The sequence below is a fragment of the Glycine soja genome, chromosome 12 (genome assembly GCF_004193775.1).
Source record: "Glycine soja cultivar W05 chromosome 12, ASM419377v2, whole genome shotgun sequence".
Lineage (NCBI taxonomy): Eukaryota > Viridiplantae > Streptophyta > Magnoliopsida > Fabales > Fabaceae > Glycine > Glycine soja.
The window spans coordinates 3,029,922-3,048,948 of record NC_041013.1 but is presented as its reverse complement, the minus strand read 5'-3'; the positions used below and the strand labels follow the sequence as shown (position 1 = coordinate 3,048,948).

Below are 19,027 nucleotides of genomic sequence, written 5' to 3'. Positions count from 1 at the left end.
TTAATAAAAAATAGTCCTAAATTTCTGGGTTTGTTCTTCAGAGAAGGTTGGAAGGGAAAAAAAACATTGTTGTCTATCTTTATTTTAACGAGTTTCAAAATCTTGTCTTATTTATAATTTATCTCTTGTAATACTAATATTCATCTCTTGAGAACATTGGTGGGTATTGTAGGAACTTGGATTTATGGTTTTCTTGATAAATCGATTTCCTAATATTAGGTTCAAAATTTATTCCCTCAAAATCTAAATTAATAGTTGATCCATCGACTATTTTGAGGTTCTCTCTTGCTTATGAATATCTCTTTCATATTGGGATATGAAAGGGTGAGGAGCAAAGGGCAGACTATTGAGGCGACTGTGCAGTGATGTTTCATGTTTGTAGCCATCGCAGCCAAATTCGTTTTAGACTAGTGATATTTTAAATTGTATAAAAATTTGAATATTTTTAATTTTTGAGTATAATAAAAGATTCTTCAGAAGAAGTTTTATGAAACTCCTATACGATGAAACAAATAATCTTTGAATCCTCCATTTTTTTAGATAACACATGCAAAAAAAACCCGTCAACATGATGAAACAAGTTCAGTGAACTTGCGAAAGATGTACATAGTGAAGCCACCAAAAAAAAAGATGTACATAGTGAATTTCTTTCTCCTCTATCTCCCATCTATATATTTTATAATTTCTCGACACCAAAAAAAACTATATATTTTCTTTAATTTATTCTACTTTTATGAACTCCAATACAATCTAAGACAAATATTTAGATCTATTATGGCATAGCAGTAGTAAAGCGTTTAACGAACCTTTTTTCAGTCTTCTAAATCTAAAACCTTTTCCATACTTTAGATAGAAGTTAATCAAATAAATCTTTATGCGGTCTACTAATGTATTCAAAATTTGACTCATAATTTTTTAGATGTAACTAGTTTCACCTTTTGACTTTATATAAGAGGTATTATCCTGAATTCTATACCAGATCCCATGACCAGTTACCTTCCACCAACGTGGAGATTCCGTTTGGTGGCTACTAGAAGCAAGGGATGCATACAACAAGAAGCAATGCTTGAAGGGAACACCAATATCTATAGTGCTCCCCATCGTTTTTTAGTGATTCTGTGGGAAGGACCTGATTTCAATAATGCAGAATCCGGAACCATATCCAGAAGATAACTCAAAAATATCGTAAGAAGCTGAGAATGATTGATTGAATTTGAAACATTAATGTCACATCATGTTCTTATTCGAAATTTTAAGGCATTGATAATTGTACTACATGTCTACTGACTCACATACGACTAATCTCATTCTAAGACAATCTGTTACAATTTATTCTAAAAGTTATGTATAGATATCATTCGTGAATATAATGAAAGTATTTTATTTGAACAAACAATTTATTTTTCCTGCATGCAATGTTCCATCCGGAGGCAGAATAGTTGCATCCTTTTACATTATTGGTGGGTCTATTATTGAGGGCTGAAGGGGGACTGGGAACCGTTTGAAAGTTGAATCAAAGGCTTTTTTATTTTTTATTTTTGAGCCTTGAGGGAATATAATCTAAGCAAGAAATGCAGATAGAAGGAAGAGTGCTTGTCATTTTCTTAACGAGTGTTAAAGGGGGTAAGGCGTGTATGATTAGTGTTTCTCATCTTCTATTCTATGTTCTTCTCATTTACTACCGGATTGAAAAATTAATACTCAGAATAAATACTTCAGAACAGCACATTCCAGGTTCGATCCATAATTCAAAGTAGAATGTATACAGAGGGTGATGGTGATTTATGTATTTTTCTTGGACTATTTTTTACTCAACAGGATGAGTTTTAGGCTCAAAATTAAATGGTCTAAAGATTACTTTAAATATGTTTTTTTTTTATAAATGATAGTTTTTATATTACTTATGTTAGAATAATATAATATTCACACTTGAATAATTATTATGAGTTGGTTAATATTACTTAGAACTATATAAGTATATTCTCTTTGCTTAATGAAAAAATATGAAATTTATTTTATTCTTTTTAACTTTTATATGTAGCTTTAATAGTAAATTTTACGAGGGATTAAATGTAATTTTGATCTATTTATTTTATTAAATTCGTAATTTTTTGTTTTTTATTTTAAAATTAACATTTGATTCTTCTATTATCAAAATTTTGTGATTTTCATCCTTTGATTTTAGAAATTTTGTAATTTTGATTAAATTTTTAATTTTATATATGTTTTATCTCTTTTTGTTTTGGTTCAATTGAATTTTAAATTTAATATATTCATTTAAGGTATCATCAAGAAATAATTTAATGAATTATAAAATAAGAAATAAGATGTAGCAAAATTAAATATTAAATAAAAATAGTGAATTTTTTAAAATATGAAAATTAAAATTATGGATTTTTTAAAATATGAAGACTAAATGTTTTATATTTTAAAATAGAGAAATCAAAATGATGGATTTTTTAAAATAGAATCACTAAATATTTCAATTTTAAAATTTAAAAAAAATGAAAATTACATATTAAGTAAAATAAAATGAACAAGAGCCTTTATAGTAATACGGCCTTTTTGGAACCTATTTAAATTCTGAAAACAAATCTAAGATTACATTCTTAAATATTTGATTGAGTTACTTCCACTACCAACCAATACAAACATTTTATATAAAGTTGTACTTTAAAATCTAACCTAGTTATTAATTCTGTTCGCAGCAGTTGCATACATTATTCATAACTTAAATATATAAAAACTTTAACTAATAAAACTATACATTGCGTTAGCAACTGCTTTGCTGAATGACGTATCAGAAAAGTAGAGATAATTTGATACATATACAGGGCAAGGATAAAGAAAAGTAGATAATGGAATATTGAGATTTGAGAGATTTTTATTTTAGTATTTTCTAAATAGGTTGGATTCGGGTCTATAAAAGAAGAGGGGGGCCAAGACCAAGAGGAATAGCACAACTTCCTAGCAACGCAACAAACAGAGCCACTCTGTTCAAACAGAGTTCACATAATATTCACTCACTCTCTTTCCTTTCTTCAACTTCCTCTCCAAATCCATGCTTCCAAGTGTAGAAACCTCTGCACTATTTGCTATACCATCATGTTCTGTTGCTATTGACAAGTTTATATTCCCCTTCGAGTGAGTCAGACAACCCACGTTGTTTCTCTCTCTATTAACCCTTCATAAATGGACTCGTTCAGTTTCAACAACCTCCAAGCAGAGAAAGCCAATGCAATCCTAAAACACCGCAAGCTTCGAAGGGTCGCAAGCTTCATTCGAATCATTGAAGTGTGTACCATTTTGGTCTTCATTTCAAGGTTCTCCATGCAGCTACCAGTAGCAGTAAAAAACTCCAGCGTGTACTTCAAGGACTTGTCACTCTTCATGAACAGCCCCCGCTTTGTTTTCCTCATCGGAAATGTCATAATCATCGCACTCTTTGCTCAGTTCTCTGCTCAGGGTAACAACGTTCCAGAGCCTGATCTTTACCAGGAGTTCGTTCAGAACACCACAAAAAATCACAGACACACAGAAACAGTTGTGGCAGAATATAGCAAGAAAAAACAGAGGATGAAAACAGGGCAAGTGAATAATGGTTTGAAGAAAGGTTATAGAAGGTGTGAGACAGAGATTTTATGCCAAAAACATAGTCGTGTGTTGCGCAGGTGTGAGACTGAGAATGGAAGGAAAAGCATTGAACCCGCTCCTGTTGAAGAAGTGGCGCGAATTTCGTGCCCTGAAGATGGGATGAGCAACGAGGAGTTTCGTCGCACTGTGGAGGCTTTCATTGCTAGGCAACAGAGGATGAGAAAAGAAGAAGAAGATTATTATTTAATGTGAAAAAATATATCTGTGTAAAAAGAGCGTAGATAAAGTATTAAAATAAAAAATAAACAAAATGTATCAAATGGGTTGTGAATCGTAGTGTGAACAAGGGTGCAATTTGAGTATTGTCTCTTCTATGTTATGTCATCATCGAGGTATTCTGATTCTGATTCTTTACATGTTAGAATAGCATGCAGCTGAGGGAACTTCCCGGAGGCATAAGACATAATAGATGCTATTCTCTGGTTTCGACTAATAATATGCATTCAAATTTTTAAGAATATATTTGTGTTTATTTTTTTAAGGAAAATATTTTATGCCAAAGTTGTCGTGTCGATGTGGTTTGTTTAGAGTGAAAAAAAATGAAACATTATACATTTAATTTTCGAGATGCAAGAAATCAACAAAGAAAAGAAAAGAGAAACTGATAAATGTGTCATGATAAATGAAAAGAGGGATAAAAAAATGAAATATGATGATCATAACTTCTTAGTTAATAAGTTAGTTAGCCTTAATTTATAGTATGATGATAAAAAAAAATGATAAAACCAACTTATAAGTGAGCTATTTAGTTAATATACTAATAAGAACATTTTTAGTGTAAGATTTTGGAGATGGTTCTTGCATTTAGGATGGATTCTTGCTAAGATTCAACTCTAGAGATAGACTCATAATCTCTATCATGTAAGATCGTTGTTCATTAGAAAAAAAAAAAAAAAAAAAAAAGAGAGAGAAATCTTAAATTATGTGACATTGTAGATTTTTAAAAAAAGTAACTTATCTCAAAATTAAGTCTATCATTAAAGATGTTGTAAGTGTATGTTTGGGTTTTGGTTCAATTTGCAACGGCATGCGTTTCAAGACACATCTCACTGGTGCAGAAAAAAGAAAAAAAAAATCTTACCAAACACACTTTCAATTTCAAAAAACAGATTAAAAAAAGAGCATGTTCCTATTTGACTATTTGCCTTGGAGCATAAGTTTTATTTCCACAATTTTTTTTGTTTTGGTAAAAACAACAATTGAACAAAAAAAGTAGTGATTAAAAAACGATTTGTTGTCAACTAAAATTATATTTTGCTAAAAATCTATTGAGCAAATAATTTTTTGTGAATAAAAAATACATATTTTGCTAAAATACATAATTTGTTCAAGAAAGGAAATATAAAAGAATAAAGTATTTGAATATCAAAAGGAAAGAAAGCATGAAATATATAGAATATAATATGTTATGCAAATAAGAGGTATAAAAATGAGAAATAATCTAATAGAAATAAATAGAAAAGGGAATACTACATAAATTGTGGTATAATTTTATTATATGATTTATATTTATCAACGTGATATCTCTTTATGCTTTACTTTCATTTTCTGTGAATAGAATAAAACGCCCCTTCCGTAACATCGTCTCAGGCGTGCTAGATTCCTAAATACACAAGTGAGATATTTGTTGGGTACTTAATCACTTTTCTCACTGGTGTGGCCCCAACTAACAAGACAATGTAATGCAAGAAACAATCTATCACGTGTTTTATATAGGGAATAAAGAGAAAAATAGATGAGAAATAAAAGGATCGGTATGTTTGACAAAGGAAAAATCAGATAGTAGAAAAATTTAAATTTATGAGGTCTATTAATTATTTTTATTATATTTAGTAAAAATAGCTAAATTAAATCATTTGCAATATAATTTATCATTTTAAATGGTAGTCCCTAAATTTAATATAAATTTTTTTAATTGATATTGAATTACGACATAAGCTATCATTTATAATAATAATCAAATTAATTAATGTAGAAATTAACCTCAAATAACGTTAATTCATTTTGACAAAAAAAATCCAAAAGAGGACCCCAACCCCTAAATCTAGTATCTAACCCAAAAAATGGCCTACAAGGTAAAAGAATAAAAAGTTAAATGAAATTGCTTAATGCACCCAGGTTTTTTTTTTGCACCTCATAGAAAACTTGAATGGACAAAAAAAAATCGTTTGCTTCTTTCTTTACTTTTCCTTCATATCCATTTCACCTCCCGGATTGGAGAATTTGAAATAGAAAAAAAAATTGAACACTTCCAGAATGAGTAATTATGGAATTATGTATACTTAATTATGGAATGTGTAATATTCCATTTTTTCGTATATAAATTAAAATGATATTTATTAAAAAAAATAGAGTTTTAGAAAATATTGAGTTTTATATAAATAAATAAATAAGGAGAAATAATTTTATTAATTAAAATAATAATTTGAGAGAAAATAAAAAGGATATTTTATTTATTCATTTGATAAGGAATAAAATAGAGTTTGTTTTTATAAAATAATAAAAATAAATAAATAAAGTAAATGATAGGTTGTGAGTATCCTAATAGAGACATGTTAGATCAGTTATAAGACCGACCATAATTTTTATGCATCCTCTTCCTCTCAGTTTTATTTTCTCTTTTTTCCTCCTAAAATCCTTTCTTTCTTTTGCATACCACCAAATTTATCTCAGAAAAAAAAACGATCTCGAAATCATTCATCGTCGGATCGTCTCGAAATTTGAGCATCAGGTTTGGAACTCATTTCCAAACATTATCACCGTTGGAAATTATGAAAACATGTAAGAGCTAAGAGAAATACCCTTTTCATCTTAGATTTTTCTTTTCCCGCAGAAACTTCGTTAACCGTTGGATTGTCATGAAATTTTGATATGTGGTTCAAAATAATATATTTGGATGGAGAAATACTCGTCGCACGTAGACAGTGGAATGAAGACTTCAATCTATTCTCTTTCTCTCAAACGTTTGGAAACCCTATCAGAGTAGTCAAAGGAAAATCTTGAGAAATCTCATGAAACTGCTAGAGATGTTGTTATTGCTCTCACAATACACATGTGGACCCGCTTAGAGGTAAGGGATGAATTTATCACAATTGAGGTTAGAATGAACATGTGTAGGGATCCTTAGAGGATTAAATTGTGGTTTATTTTTTTATGTTTATTGAATTATAATTTTTCCTTTATGATTATAAATACGATATTGATATCTTGATGTGAATTGGTTGATAAAATTGAGTGTTCTTAGTGTTTTTGTTTTTTTATACCTACGATTTTGATTAATTGGGTGAAATTATTTGAGGGGTTTTACTCTCCCATGTTGTGATAAACCTTTTGTATAAATTGTTATATTGAGATTATGAAATTGTGATTGAAATTGTATATAAGTGATAAATTGAATATATGATTAATTGTAAAATAATATATTACTTTGAGATTATAATATTGTTATGGAGATTGAGTATAAGTGCAAAGTTGAATGTGTTAAATTGCGAGATACACGTGAACATAAGATGGTTGATTGTGAGATAATGAGATGCGAAGTTGTGAACATGAGTTTTAGTTGTGAATAAGTGTGTAGTTAACACTTGATGTGATATTACTTGTGTTGTGAGCTGTGAATTATACAATAACCCGACCAGTGTTTATTTTTTAAAAAATGTTGATGCGTATTGTTAAAGGGAAAATGTAGGTTTCCTAATTAGGAACCAATGTGTGCATTGTGTTAAACGTGTTTGAAACACGAATGTGAGGTCGTGAGTATTGTATAATTCATGAGCAGTGCTTCCTTATAATATTATTGTTGAAATCGAGTATAAGTACAAAGTAGAACATGTGTTAATTTGTAAGATACATGTAAACCTGTGATGGTGGATTGTGACATTATGAGATGTTAAATTGTGGACATGTTATTTGGTTGTGAATAAGTGTGTGTGTTTAATACTTGATGTGACAATAATTATGTTGTAAGTTGTGAATTATACAATAACCCGACCAGTGTTTATATTGAAAAAAGTGTTTATACGCAGTGTTAAAGAGAAAGTGTATGTTCCTAGTTAGGAACTAGTGTTAAATTGTAGCGCAATATGTTAAATATATTTGAATTTGATAATGAACAAACTTTTGAACCAAGCTATATAAAAATATATTTTTAAATATTTCACTTTTTAAACTCTTAATAAAAATCTATTATTTTTCTATTACACCACTTATCATTTTTATCTTTTATTTTTGTTGATGTCAAATAGATATTTGAATATCTAAAAATCATTTTTGTGTTATAATTAATAATAATAATAATGGACTAGCAACAGTGATTTGGTTTGACAAACACAGCGTACCTCACACTCGGATCTAAGGGTAATAGTGGTATTCAGCCCGGGAATCCAATTTAGGGGACCGTCACTCGTCACGCACTGAACTGCAAAGAAATTTCCGTAGAAATTTCCGTGAAGAAAGAGTAAATACCTAAAGTAGTAAACGTTCACAATTACATGAATAATCAATTAATCGATTCCCCTTGATCGCTCTGTTTTACTGTCCGTTTCAAATCCGACAGCAGCCCAGCCCGGCCCAATCATGACTCCCAAACTCCAAACCGCGGCCTCCGTGGTGGCCACCGCGATGCTCCTCCGTTCCCTCGCCCGCGACTACGTCCCGGCGGAGCTCCACCACTACCTCCGCTGCAAACTGTCGAAACTCCTCTCCTCATTCTCCTCCGAACTGACTCTGGTCATCGATGAGTTTCACGGGCTGACGCCAAATCCCCTCTTCAGCGCCGCGCAGCTCTACCTCAAACCCCACGCCGCCCCCGATACAAAACGCTTCCGCGCCACCCTGCCCCCGAAATCGCGCCACGTTTCCCTCCTCGTGGAGCGCAACGGAGAAACCACCGACACCTTCAACTCCGTCCAGTTCCGGTGGAAACTGGTCTCCGAACGCGTCCCCGCGAGGTTCATCCATCAGGACTCCTTCCACTCCTTTTCGAAATCCGAGGTTCGGTTCTTCGAGCTGAGATTCCACAAGAAGCATAGGGACATGGTCCTCTCGGAGTACCTCCCGCGCGTGATGGAGGAAGCCGAGGTGGCGCGTGAGCGGAGGAAGACGCTGAAGCTCTTCACGCCGGCGGACATGAGGATGGTGGGAAGGAGAGGGTGCGAGATGTGGCAGGGCGTGAATCTGGACCATCCCGCCAAGTTCGAGACGCTGGCGATGGATTTGGAGATGAAGGAGATGATAATAAAGGATTTGGATACGTTTCTTGAGAGGAAGTTTTTGTATAAGAATGTTGGAAAGGCTTGGAAGAGAGGATACTTGCTATCTGGTCCTCCAGGCACTGGGAAATCGAGCTTGATCGCTGCCATGGCCAATTATCTGAATTTTGATGTCTATGACTTGGAACTTACTGATGTTAGGAGAAACACTGACCTCAGGAAGCTGTTGATTGGCACCGGGAATCGCTCTATTCTTGTTGTTGAGGATATTGATTGTTCCCTTACATTGCAGGATAGGCTTGCGAAACCCAAATCATCGCAACCAGTTGCTATCACACCATGGCCTTTCCACCCACATGACAATCCAAAACCCCAGGTATCAAATCACTAAATCAGCTCACTATACAAGGTTTGGAAGATTAAACCACCTTTTTTTTCTGAAACTATCATATTAATCCCTGGAATTAAAGAAACTTCTTGTTTAAAATTGATTTAGTTTCATGGACTATTTTGACAACATCATAATACACTTTCAGGAACTGAAACATTACTAGTTTACTCTTTTTTGAATTGTGGTCTATGATACTCAAAAGCTTTGGTATTGTAGCTAATATTGTTGTTATACAGTACTATGTAGACAAAACTGATATATTTTATTACATGCTTTTGGTACTTTCTTCAGTTAAAATTAGAGAGAGTGTCAGTATAAACTATTGAGACAAAATTAAATACTGAAGCAACTTGCAACTGAATTTTCACTATATTATTCTGATGTGGTGGGTGTGATAATCTATTAATCTGTGTGTGTGTGTATGTTTTCTGTCATGTTGTAATTTTGCTTGTTTACTTTTTCTTTCTTGCAGGTGACGTTATCGGGGTTCCTGAATTTCATAGATGGGTTGTGGTCTAGTTGTGGGGATGAGAGGATCATAGTGTTCACGACCAATCACAAGAACAAATTGGACCCTGCTCTGTTGCGCCCTGGCCGTATGGATGTGCATATCGACATGACTTACTGCACCCCATGTGGGTTCAAAATGCTGGCTTTTAATTACCTTGGGATCACAGAGCACCCACTTTTTGTTGAAGTTGAGACATTGCTGAAGACGACCAATGTGACTCCTGCGGAGGTGGGGGAGCAGTTTTTGAAGAATGAAGACCCGGAAATTGCATTAGAAAGCTTGATGGAGCTCCTTATAGAGAAGGGACGAAACCATGAAAAGAACAAAGCAGCTCTCACCATTGAATGCTTTGAGTCCGCAGAGAGTTTTGAAAATGAAGGATGATTACGAAACCCAAAACTTGTATAAAAAAACAGAATGAAAAAGGATTAAAAGCAATAACTATATGAGTGTGACCATGAACACAGTATTCTAAGGATTGAATCTTCTGTCTGATCTCTCTCTGTGTGCGCCTATCCCTAATTTTCAACCATATGAATCAAAACATATTTTTCCAGCACGGAGACAACTTGGAGTGTTAGAAGACATTGTATAAGAGAAAATCCTAAAACATAGCTAACGCTGTGTTTGGATGGAGCAATTTAGCAAGTGAATTAATTTTTTCTAGGAATTTAAAATGATTCATGATAAAATAATTTGTTTGGATAGAATATTTGAAAGGAATTGAATTTCTGGTATTTTTATGAATCATTTTGATTGACTAAAATAGTGTGATTTCAAATTCTTTCAAAAAATATAGAATTTGAAATTCTTTTTTCGGAGATGCTCACTCTAACTCACGTTCTTGCTCTTGACTCTTTTTCGCTCAACACTCACAGGTAATCAAAGTTTTTACGGCCGATATCGACATAAGTTGTTTTTCACTGACGTTGATCGAAGTTTTTCCGGTCAGAATTTTTTTATATGATGTCAACCAAAACTATTTTTTTGCCGATATTGATTAAGATTTGTTTTAGATGATATTGGTTAGGGTTATTTTCTCACTGACGTCACTCATGGAAAATTTTTGCTAATGTCGGTTAAGGATTTTTTTTTGCCGTTGTCATCCAGGTTTTTTCAGTTGATATTGACCAATGATTTTTTTTGCTAACATTGGCTAGATTTTTTCTACTGACATCGATCGTGACTAACTTTTGAGTAAACATCTGTTAGGGTTTTTCAGTTGACCTCAGCTAGGTTTTTCCAGCCAACATCAGCCTAAGTTATTTTTAGTCAATATCGGTTAAGGTTATTTTTTAGCTGATGTTAGCTAGGGTGTCTTGGCTGATGTCAACTAGATTTTCTTAGCCGACGTTGGTTAGGATTTTTTTGCTAATATCGACTAGGATTTTTTGGCTAACATCAGTCAAAACTATTTCTTAACCATATTAGCTAGATTTTTTGGTCGACATTAACTATGATTTTTTCTGTTAACACCAACTAGGTATTTTTTACTAACATTGGGCATGACTATTTTTAGTCAACATCAACTAGTTTCTTACCGTCGACATCCACTAGAGTTTTTTCAGTCGACATCGGTTAGAGCTATTTTTTAGCCAACTTCGACTAGGGATTTTTTGGCCAATGTTGACCAATGATGTTTTTCGGCCGACATTGGATAGGTTCTATCGGTCGGCATCGACCAAACTATTTTTTAGTCGATATTGGGTAGATTTTTTTGTCAACGCTTGCTAGAATTTTTTAGGCCGACGTTGACTAAAAATAGCCTAGGTCAATGTCGTTCGAAAAGACCCTAGCCGATGTCAGTCAAAAAAACCCTAGTCGATGTTAGTAAAAAAAATCTAGCCAACATTGGCTAAAAAATAGACTCAACCAACATTAGCCAAAAAATAGTCCTGACTGATGTCAGTTGACAAATATTCCCGGCATACTTTGACAAAAAAAATCCTATTTAATGTCGACCGAAAAATAGCTTTGGTTGATGTGGGTTTAAAAACATCACTGATTGTGGTCAAACAAATTAACCCTAGTTAAAATTATCAATATTTTATATTTATAAATTATTAAAAATTGAAAATATTTTTTAATTAATATTTCAAAATTAGATTGTGTTTATTTTCTATAAAATTTAATATTAAAATTTCATTTATTTAAAATATAAAATTAAAATTTTACATATGAAGGAAATTAAATTGCCCTATCCAAACAAAGAATTTAAAAAAAATTTAAATTGATTTATCTAAATAAAACATTTAAAAAATGAAAGAAATTAAAAATAAATTAATTCAAATTCTAGACATTTTAAATTTATTAAAATTTTGAAATTTCTTATCCAAAGATAAGTGAATATCAACTAAGAAAGAATAGTTTCTTTTCCGGGTCATTAAATTAAATAAATCATACAAATCACATCAGTAATAAATTAAATATATTAATTATACAATGTATTTAACTCACATCACTAAAGATAGAATAGTTTTTTGGCCGACTGACTCATCAGATAAACAATATATTCAGGTCATAAGAAAGAATAAAGTTATGGTACCAAAAAGTAAGTAAAGAAAATGACATACAAAATGGATGCACTCCATAAAACATCAACAACAACCATTGTCCTTTGGTAAATATCCACCCTCAAACTTAACGTAATAATAATACTTTTCTAAAATAATACTTATAGAGCTAAGCAAGTAAGATTGTAAAAAAAACATGAAGTTTTCTAGTTAATTAAAAAAAAATCTTTTAAGTTTGACACAACTGAGAGATACATTTTGATCCGTGCTCACATGTATGAAATAAAAAAACTCTACCGAGAAAAATAAAAATCACTTCAATTTTTTTCTCTCTTTGTTCCTTTTTATTTGTAATTTAAGATTACAATATGTGAAATAAGAAATACAATTAATATTCTTATTTCTATTAAGAATTTTCTTATTTTTTCTTAATTCATCTTCAATATGTGTTATTTATTACTCTTAACATTTTTTACGTTATTTTTCTTTCTCTTTCATGAGTGAAAAGGTAAATGCATAATTATGAAAATGTAAATTTATGTTATCTAATTAGACTTTTAAAACAATAAATAAAATATAAAAATTCTTTCAAAATAATAGATAAAAATAAATGGAAGTAATTGTTAATGTTAATATTTTATGACGCTGCACTTTAAATAAAAGGACAAATAAAGAAAACATAAAGATGACAAGAAATGTGCTTTTCACTACTAATCTCAGTAACATCAATATCAAGGGTACCCTGGAATCAATCGGTAGTGATTACTTTTTCAAGGTGAAGAAATATCGAAAACGATTAAAAATAAAGAGATTGATTCAATAACAAAAACAACTTGCAAGAAAAAGGAAGCATTCAATCTTACTAAGTTTTTTAATCAGATCTATCATTCTTAATTTTAATTTCAAAATTAATTTGATTTAACAACTAATTCAAAAAATTAATTTTGGATTATTTCAAACCACTCTTCTTTTATTTCCAGCTGAATATTTATTTTTTTAATCTCTTATCATTTTTAATCTATTTTTTCATCTTTTTTCTAAATTAAATTTTATTTTTTGAAAAGTTATCAATAATTAAAAACATCTTTGTATTACATTATAAATTATTTATTGTAAATCTAAAATACAATTTATATATTAAAAAAATATTTATTTTACAAATTTTAATTATATAAAATAAAAATTTATTATGTACTTTGCCGAAGCTAAACTATTAGTGCATTAAAAAATCCATTGAGAAAGTCTACCATTTCCTTTATTTTTAATGTATTATCATAAAATGTAAACTCAACAAAAACTATCATTTTTATAAACGAAAATCCTGGTGGACTGTGGAGACTCTAATATTTACAAAAGAAAAAGTGCAACCGAACCCAGATATCCATGGATAATTTAGAGGGGGGAAAAATAGTAAAATTCAACTAATGTTCTTTTGAGCACTTTGAGTTTAGATACATAATATGTATTGTTTTAATCCATCCATCCCTTCCTCGTTTTCGCGCTGATCTCTTCAAATCAGAACCGAAAATTGGCAAAGGACAATATGTACAGAAGCACCAAAAAATAAGAAACAACGAACAGTTTGTAAAACGATGAAACATAGCCAGAAAAAAGGATGTAGCAATGCAACATTCGAATAGTGAATCTAGGCTGTCCCTCCTTTCTCTCAAATTAAAATTGCCAAACACAAAATAAGACATCTCTAATCTTAAAGCGTCAAGTCGCTGATCCCTCAATAATATACCAGAACGTCTACATCGAAAATAAATGAAAATGAAATTAACCTAAATCACCTTAGAGCCACGATACATGTGATGTGGACCTAAAGGATTCCCAATACTATAGTAACATATGCAAAGCTTGAAGTATGTCCAGCAAGTATTCTTTTATTTGTCCATAAATTTATCATATACGTCCTATGATTGCGCCTGAAAAAATGGCAATGCCATGTTTCAGTATGATGAGCAAAATATGGAAACACAAAAACAAGTGCCTAGACATATTCAAAAAAATGTACGGTGTACTACCTGTGTATTCTCCACATAAATTTTGCTAAAAAGCAGAGAAATTAATAACGTATTTTAAGTGTGTGCCCTTAAATTCAGAAAATCAAGTCAAAACTAGTTCAAAATGAATCCTAAAATCCTATTTTTGGGTTTGCCATACTGCCCAGGTGACAAGTCTCAACCAGATAATACAAATCTCCTTTACATAAATAAAATCATGGAAAAATAAATATGTATTACTTGCCTCACATCAGAAAGCATAACGGCCTGAAGCAGGGATTGAGAATCTCACAAGATCCCTAAACAGCCATCTTCATTTCTATCTTCTGGTGAGGATCATATCCTATGAGCTTGAAATCAGCTGCCACAAAAGAATCTATATCTTTCTTCTTTGGGTTTATCTTCAAAATCTGAATAGAAGTTTAGGTAATCAACAAGGAAAAGGCAATTTATACGAATGCATAATGGTAAATATTTGTGAGCATCTAAATTAAAGCAAACGAAATCCTTAAACATTTACACATACTGGAAAAGGTTTTGGTTGGTTCTGGAGCTGTTCCTGCAAGGGTCTCACATGATTGCGGTAAACATGTGCATCCCCAATAACATGGATAAAATCACCTGGAACAAGGTCTGACAAAAACAGGATATGACAGATGGATTGATCAGTCCGATATCTAATGTCAATTTTCCTTTTATATAAAAGCTGTATTTCTCTACAATCAAACAATGAGAAATCTCTATTGAACCCATGAAAGTCGGATTTAAGATGGTATGTGCGTCTGAGTACAAATTTAAGTCTAGCAAAGCTGGCATAATTTGCATACCACAAACATGAGCGATCATGCATGTCAGGAGTGCATAAGATGCAATATTAAATGGGACACCCAGGCCCATGTCGGCAGATCGCTGATACATTTGACATGATAGCTCCCCATTAGCTACATAGAACTGCAGGGAAAAAACAATAAAAGGAAGTTGACAAAACTTCATGAGAGAAAAAGAGAGAGAGCTCTTCCAAAGAGAAACCCAAATATAGCTGCGGACCTGTGCAAACATGTGGCAGGGTGGAAGTGCCATCAATTTAAGATCAGATGGATTCCACGCTGAGAGAATGATCCTTCGATCATTGGGATTATGCTTTATCTTGTTAATAACATCTAAAAGCTGATCAAATCCTTGGCCAGAGTAGTCAGCATGCATGTCAGTATACCTGTAAAATGTAGATGAGAAATACAGAGCTGAGCAATCCTACGAAATGCAGCCTAATGACTTACAAAGATAAAGGCACATCCACTTACTTGGCTCCAAAGTGCCTCCACTGAAACCCATAAACAGGTCCTAAGTCACCCTTCTCCCTTTCTGTCAAACCAATGCTGTATATAAATAGCAACTCCGGTTAATAACTGCATAGAAAAGAAAAAATTAGCAATTCAAAAATTAGTAGATGGTTATGCTTGCCTATCAAGGTACTCCCTGGATGCATTGCCATCCCATATATGAATGCCTTTTTCCTGCAGCGCCTGTCAATATAACATGCTTCCAGAATAAAAATCATTGTAGTCATATCTAATGAACCAGTAAGAGGCCTTCTTGTGAATCAATAACAACCACTTCATGCAATGCAGTAATTGAATTGAATTTTGGTCCAGAGGCATTTTTTAGAGTATAAATAATGCAACAGGTGCTAACCATGCCATCATGAAACTGTTTTATACTGATATTTTATACCAATTGCAAATAATTTTTTTTAAAAAAATAGTATATACAATAAGTCAATTATATGAACATCCAAAAGGATCGTCGGGATCTAATATCAAAATTAGAGTCAACTTATGTAATCATCCCAGCCTATAAATTCGTGAATCCAGTAACAGATATGAGTTCAGAGCTTCTTAAGCCTGGCCTTTTATTATTTCACTAAAAAACTCATACTTCAACAAACTCTTTTTGATCTTGTGAAGCATATGGCACATATATTGTTTCTTTTGTATCTTTACGTTCTTAACTAAGAAAACATTGAGCATACAAGGTACTAATATTTTATTCACTTGTGCATAGATTAATAAGAATCCAATCATATTATATAGTTTTGATCAACAATTTATAAGTTGATTAAAAATTTGAAAACAAAATAATATTGGGATAGTGAGTTCAGTTGGAGACTCCAAAGCTTTCCATATATCTACTACCCATATTCTACCCCCAGCTATAAAAAATATCAAGTGCACCATCCTAAAGTTCACTGATATTTAGCTCATGCTAGCTAGTTTGTGAATTGTAACCTAACTAGAAAAAGTCATGTGTGCATGCCTGTGTGTGGGAAAGATTGGTAATAGATTATTACCTTGGCACTTGTTGAGCCACTGATAAACCAAAGAAGCTCTTCAACTACCCCTCGCCAAAATACTTTCTAGGAACCAAATGAATAAATCATGTCAACTTTTATATCAAGATGTACAACAGATATTCTTCAGTCTTCTCCAATAAACTTTCAAGCAATAAACACAAACAACAATTGCATCAGATAAGTAGCACACAAATAAGAAATTACTATGCAGTAGTATATATGAACCCAAAACCAAAATTCATACATACCTTTGTTGTTAGAAGAGGAAAGTTTCTGCGCAGATTAAACCTCATCTGTGGAATTATAGAGGACGAAATAAGCATATAAATCATAGCAACTCATCAACAGACCAATCAAAATATTACCTGGCAGCCAAATTTCGACAAGGTACCAGTCCCTGTCCTATCATCCTTAGTTGTGCCTTCAGAAATGATTTCTTGAACCAACCTAAGATACTTAAACTCCTCATGTCTCTCATAAACCATTTTGGGAAGAAAAGAAAATTTCTTGACCTCAAATTTGAAAGAGTCTGAATTATTATAAAAAAATGGATCAGCATTCTGATCCAGGGACTCTGGTGGAGAACTCCTTACACGCGCATAAGTGGTGAAAGAATAGCGGAGGTTGTCTTCCACCAAAGGGAAAGATGAATACCATGTCTGAAATACATTGGTATCAACTCGAGGCATAAAAGTGTCACACTCAATGCTTGCCTCAATTTCTGTAATATGGGCAGCTTCACATCCAGGTGCATTAAGAGCCTCTCTGTACATGAAAATTGTCATCAGCTACAACAGTGAAAGAGCTTAATATGATTACAAAAGGAGAGAAGCAGAGAGAAAAAAGAAGGAAGGTTACAAAAATATAAATATACCTAAATATCTCTCCACCTCCTGTGAGAAATACTTTCTCAATTGATAGGCAGTAAGGAGAAGAAGCCAACAGCTCCATAGCAGAAGCCATACTTCCACATATAAGAACATTCTCTGCTGTTGCAATATCAAAGCTACCCGAGCGAGTCAGAACAACATTAAGGCGACCAGGAAGTGGCCTGTTCTCAGGAGGGATGCTCTCCCATGTTTTCCTACCCATCACAACGGCATTCTTCTTCCCCGGATCAGATGTTGTTGTAGTGATCTCCTCAAAAAATTTGAGTTCAGTGGGTAATGTCCAGGGCAGTTTTGCATCCTTAGAAATGCCCATATCTCTGGTTGCAACCACTACTACTTGGTAAGTCCTCTGCGGATGCAGCTCTGACTTGGCATTGCCATTGCCATTGCCATTGGAAATCACAAGAGCATCAGTTGCCATAATAGGACTCAAAAGCCTGCACAGCAAATTCCTTCAGAAATTAAGTGGAATCTAAACCCAACATAGCAAAAAATCCAAACACTATGAGATGAAACAGATGCAATATACAATTAGCAATGAGTTGATAAATAATAAAAAAAAGGCATCCTCTCCCCCTTTCCATGTCTGCATAAAATAAAATTCTCTGCACTAATTCAAAGACTGTAAAATCCAAACTAGTATAACGAAAGTTTTCCAAAATCCAATCATAAACATAATACAACACAATCATCTTCCTCAATGCATCGCAATAACCTAGTAACAGAAACATAGACAGACGACTGAAACTATCAAAACAATCAAGAAAAAACGAATGAATTAAGAAGCAAACAATTTTTTTTGGTCAAAAAGAAAAAAAAAATATCCGAGGTACAGCACCACCAAACTCATGCGCAATCTAATATAATATGAATGAACATCAATCGTCTAAAACTCCATAAACAACAAATGCAACAGATTCACCAACCAAAAGAATTCCGATAAATGCAGGACTCGAAATGTGAACAAAGGAGCTAGCGGATCTAAAACGAAGCGCGGGATTTCGGAAACGCACTGACCTAAAAATCTAGCGCGAACTATTTTCAGCCCTTGAACAATGAAGCAGAAAAAAATGATGAAAGAAAAGAAGCAGCTGAAACTGAAAGTGAGGGTGCAAGAGAACGAGAAAACGCTCCCGAATGCAGAGCTTTCGATCCTTTTGTTGGTAGAAAAAACAACGGAAGCGAAAGAAAGAGAGAGAAGAAAATCCAAAACCACAGTTGACGCGAAATGCCGCCAAGGAGCGTATGCGTGGGCTGTTCCCCAGTGTACGTTACCGTATAGTGGGTGTCTATACCAATTAAGTCTTTTTCCACAAATGCCCTTTCACCAAACCACTCCCATTAAATAAATCATTATACATAATTAATTATAAAATTCCTCTTTTATCACCGTGACAATTGGTCTAAATCAATTCTCCAAAAAGTATTCACTCATCTTTGCCGAAATTATGAGTGCCCAAAAAAGATGAGTATTCTATCGTCAAAATTTAAATCCTGAATCA

The 19,027-nt window shown here is 32.8% G+C and overlaps 3 protein-coding genes across 4 annotated transcripts; 2 read left to right on the top strand and 1 right to left on the bottom strand.

Moving 5' to 3' along the window:
- Positions 1 to 2,962: 2,962 nt before the first annotated feature.
- Positions 2,963 to 4,104, top strand: LOC114379648. The gene has a single exon (XM_028338334.1). The coding sequence runs from the start codon at positions 3,193 to 3,195 to the stop codon at positions 3,844 to 3,846; it is 654 nt and encodes a 217-aa protein (XP_028194135.1). The 5' UTR covers positions 2,963 to 3,192; the 3' UTR covers positions 3,847 to 4,104.
- Positions 4,105 to 8,022: 3,918 nt separating this feature from the next.
- Positions 8,023 to 10,331, top strand: LOC114379845 (protein HYPER-SENSITIVITY-RELATED 4-like). Its single transcript, XM_028338628.1, has 2 exons — positions 8,023 to 9,240; positions 9,728 to 10,331. The coding sequence occupies exons 1-2, from the start codon at positions 8,230 to 8,232 to the stop codon at positions 10,148 to 10,150; spliced, it is 1,434 nt and encodes a 477-aa protein (XP_028194429.1). The 5' UTR covers positions 8,023 to 8,229; the 3' UTR covers positions 10,151 to 10,331.
- A 3,476-nt stretch (positions 10,332 to 13,807) lies between these two features.
- On the bottom strand, positions 13,808 to 18,774 carry LOC114379844 (bifunctional dihydrofolate reductase-thymidylate synthase-like). Of its 2 annotated transcripts, none has more exons than XM_028338627.1 (12): positions 18,452 to 18,774; positions 17,510 to 17,962; positions 17,001 to 17,400; positions 16,884 to 16,928; positions 16,633 to 16,698; positions 15,747 to 15,808; positions 15,587 to 15,661; positions 15,333 to 15,498; positions 15,113 to 15,236; positions 14,812 to 14,918; positions 14,530 to 14,695; positions 13,808 to 14,207 (listed from the first exon to the last, which is right to left on the bottom strand). In XM_028338627.1, the coding sequence occupies exons 2-11, from the start codon at positions 17,944 to 17,946 to the stop codon at positions 14,585 to 14,587; spliced, it is 1,593 nt and encodes a 530-aa protein (XP_028194428.1). In that variant the 5' UTR covers positions 17,947 to 17,962; positions 18,452 to 18,774; the 3' UTR covers positions 13,808 to 14,207; positions 14,530 to 14,584. The 2 variants fall into 2 exon arrangements, with proteins under 2 accessions (XP_028194428.1, XP_028194427.1); XM_028338626.1 differs by having other exon boundaries at positions 18,543 to 18,774.
- Between the last annotated feature and the right edge of the window lie 253 nt (positions 18,775 to 19,027).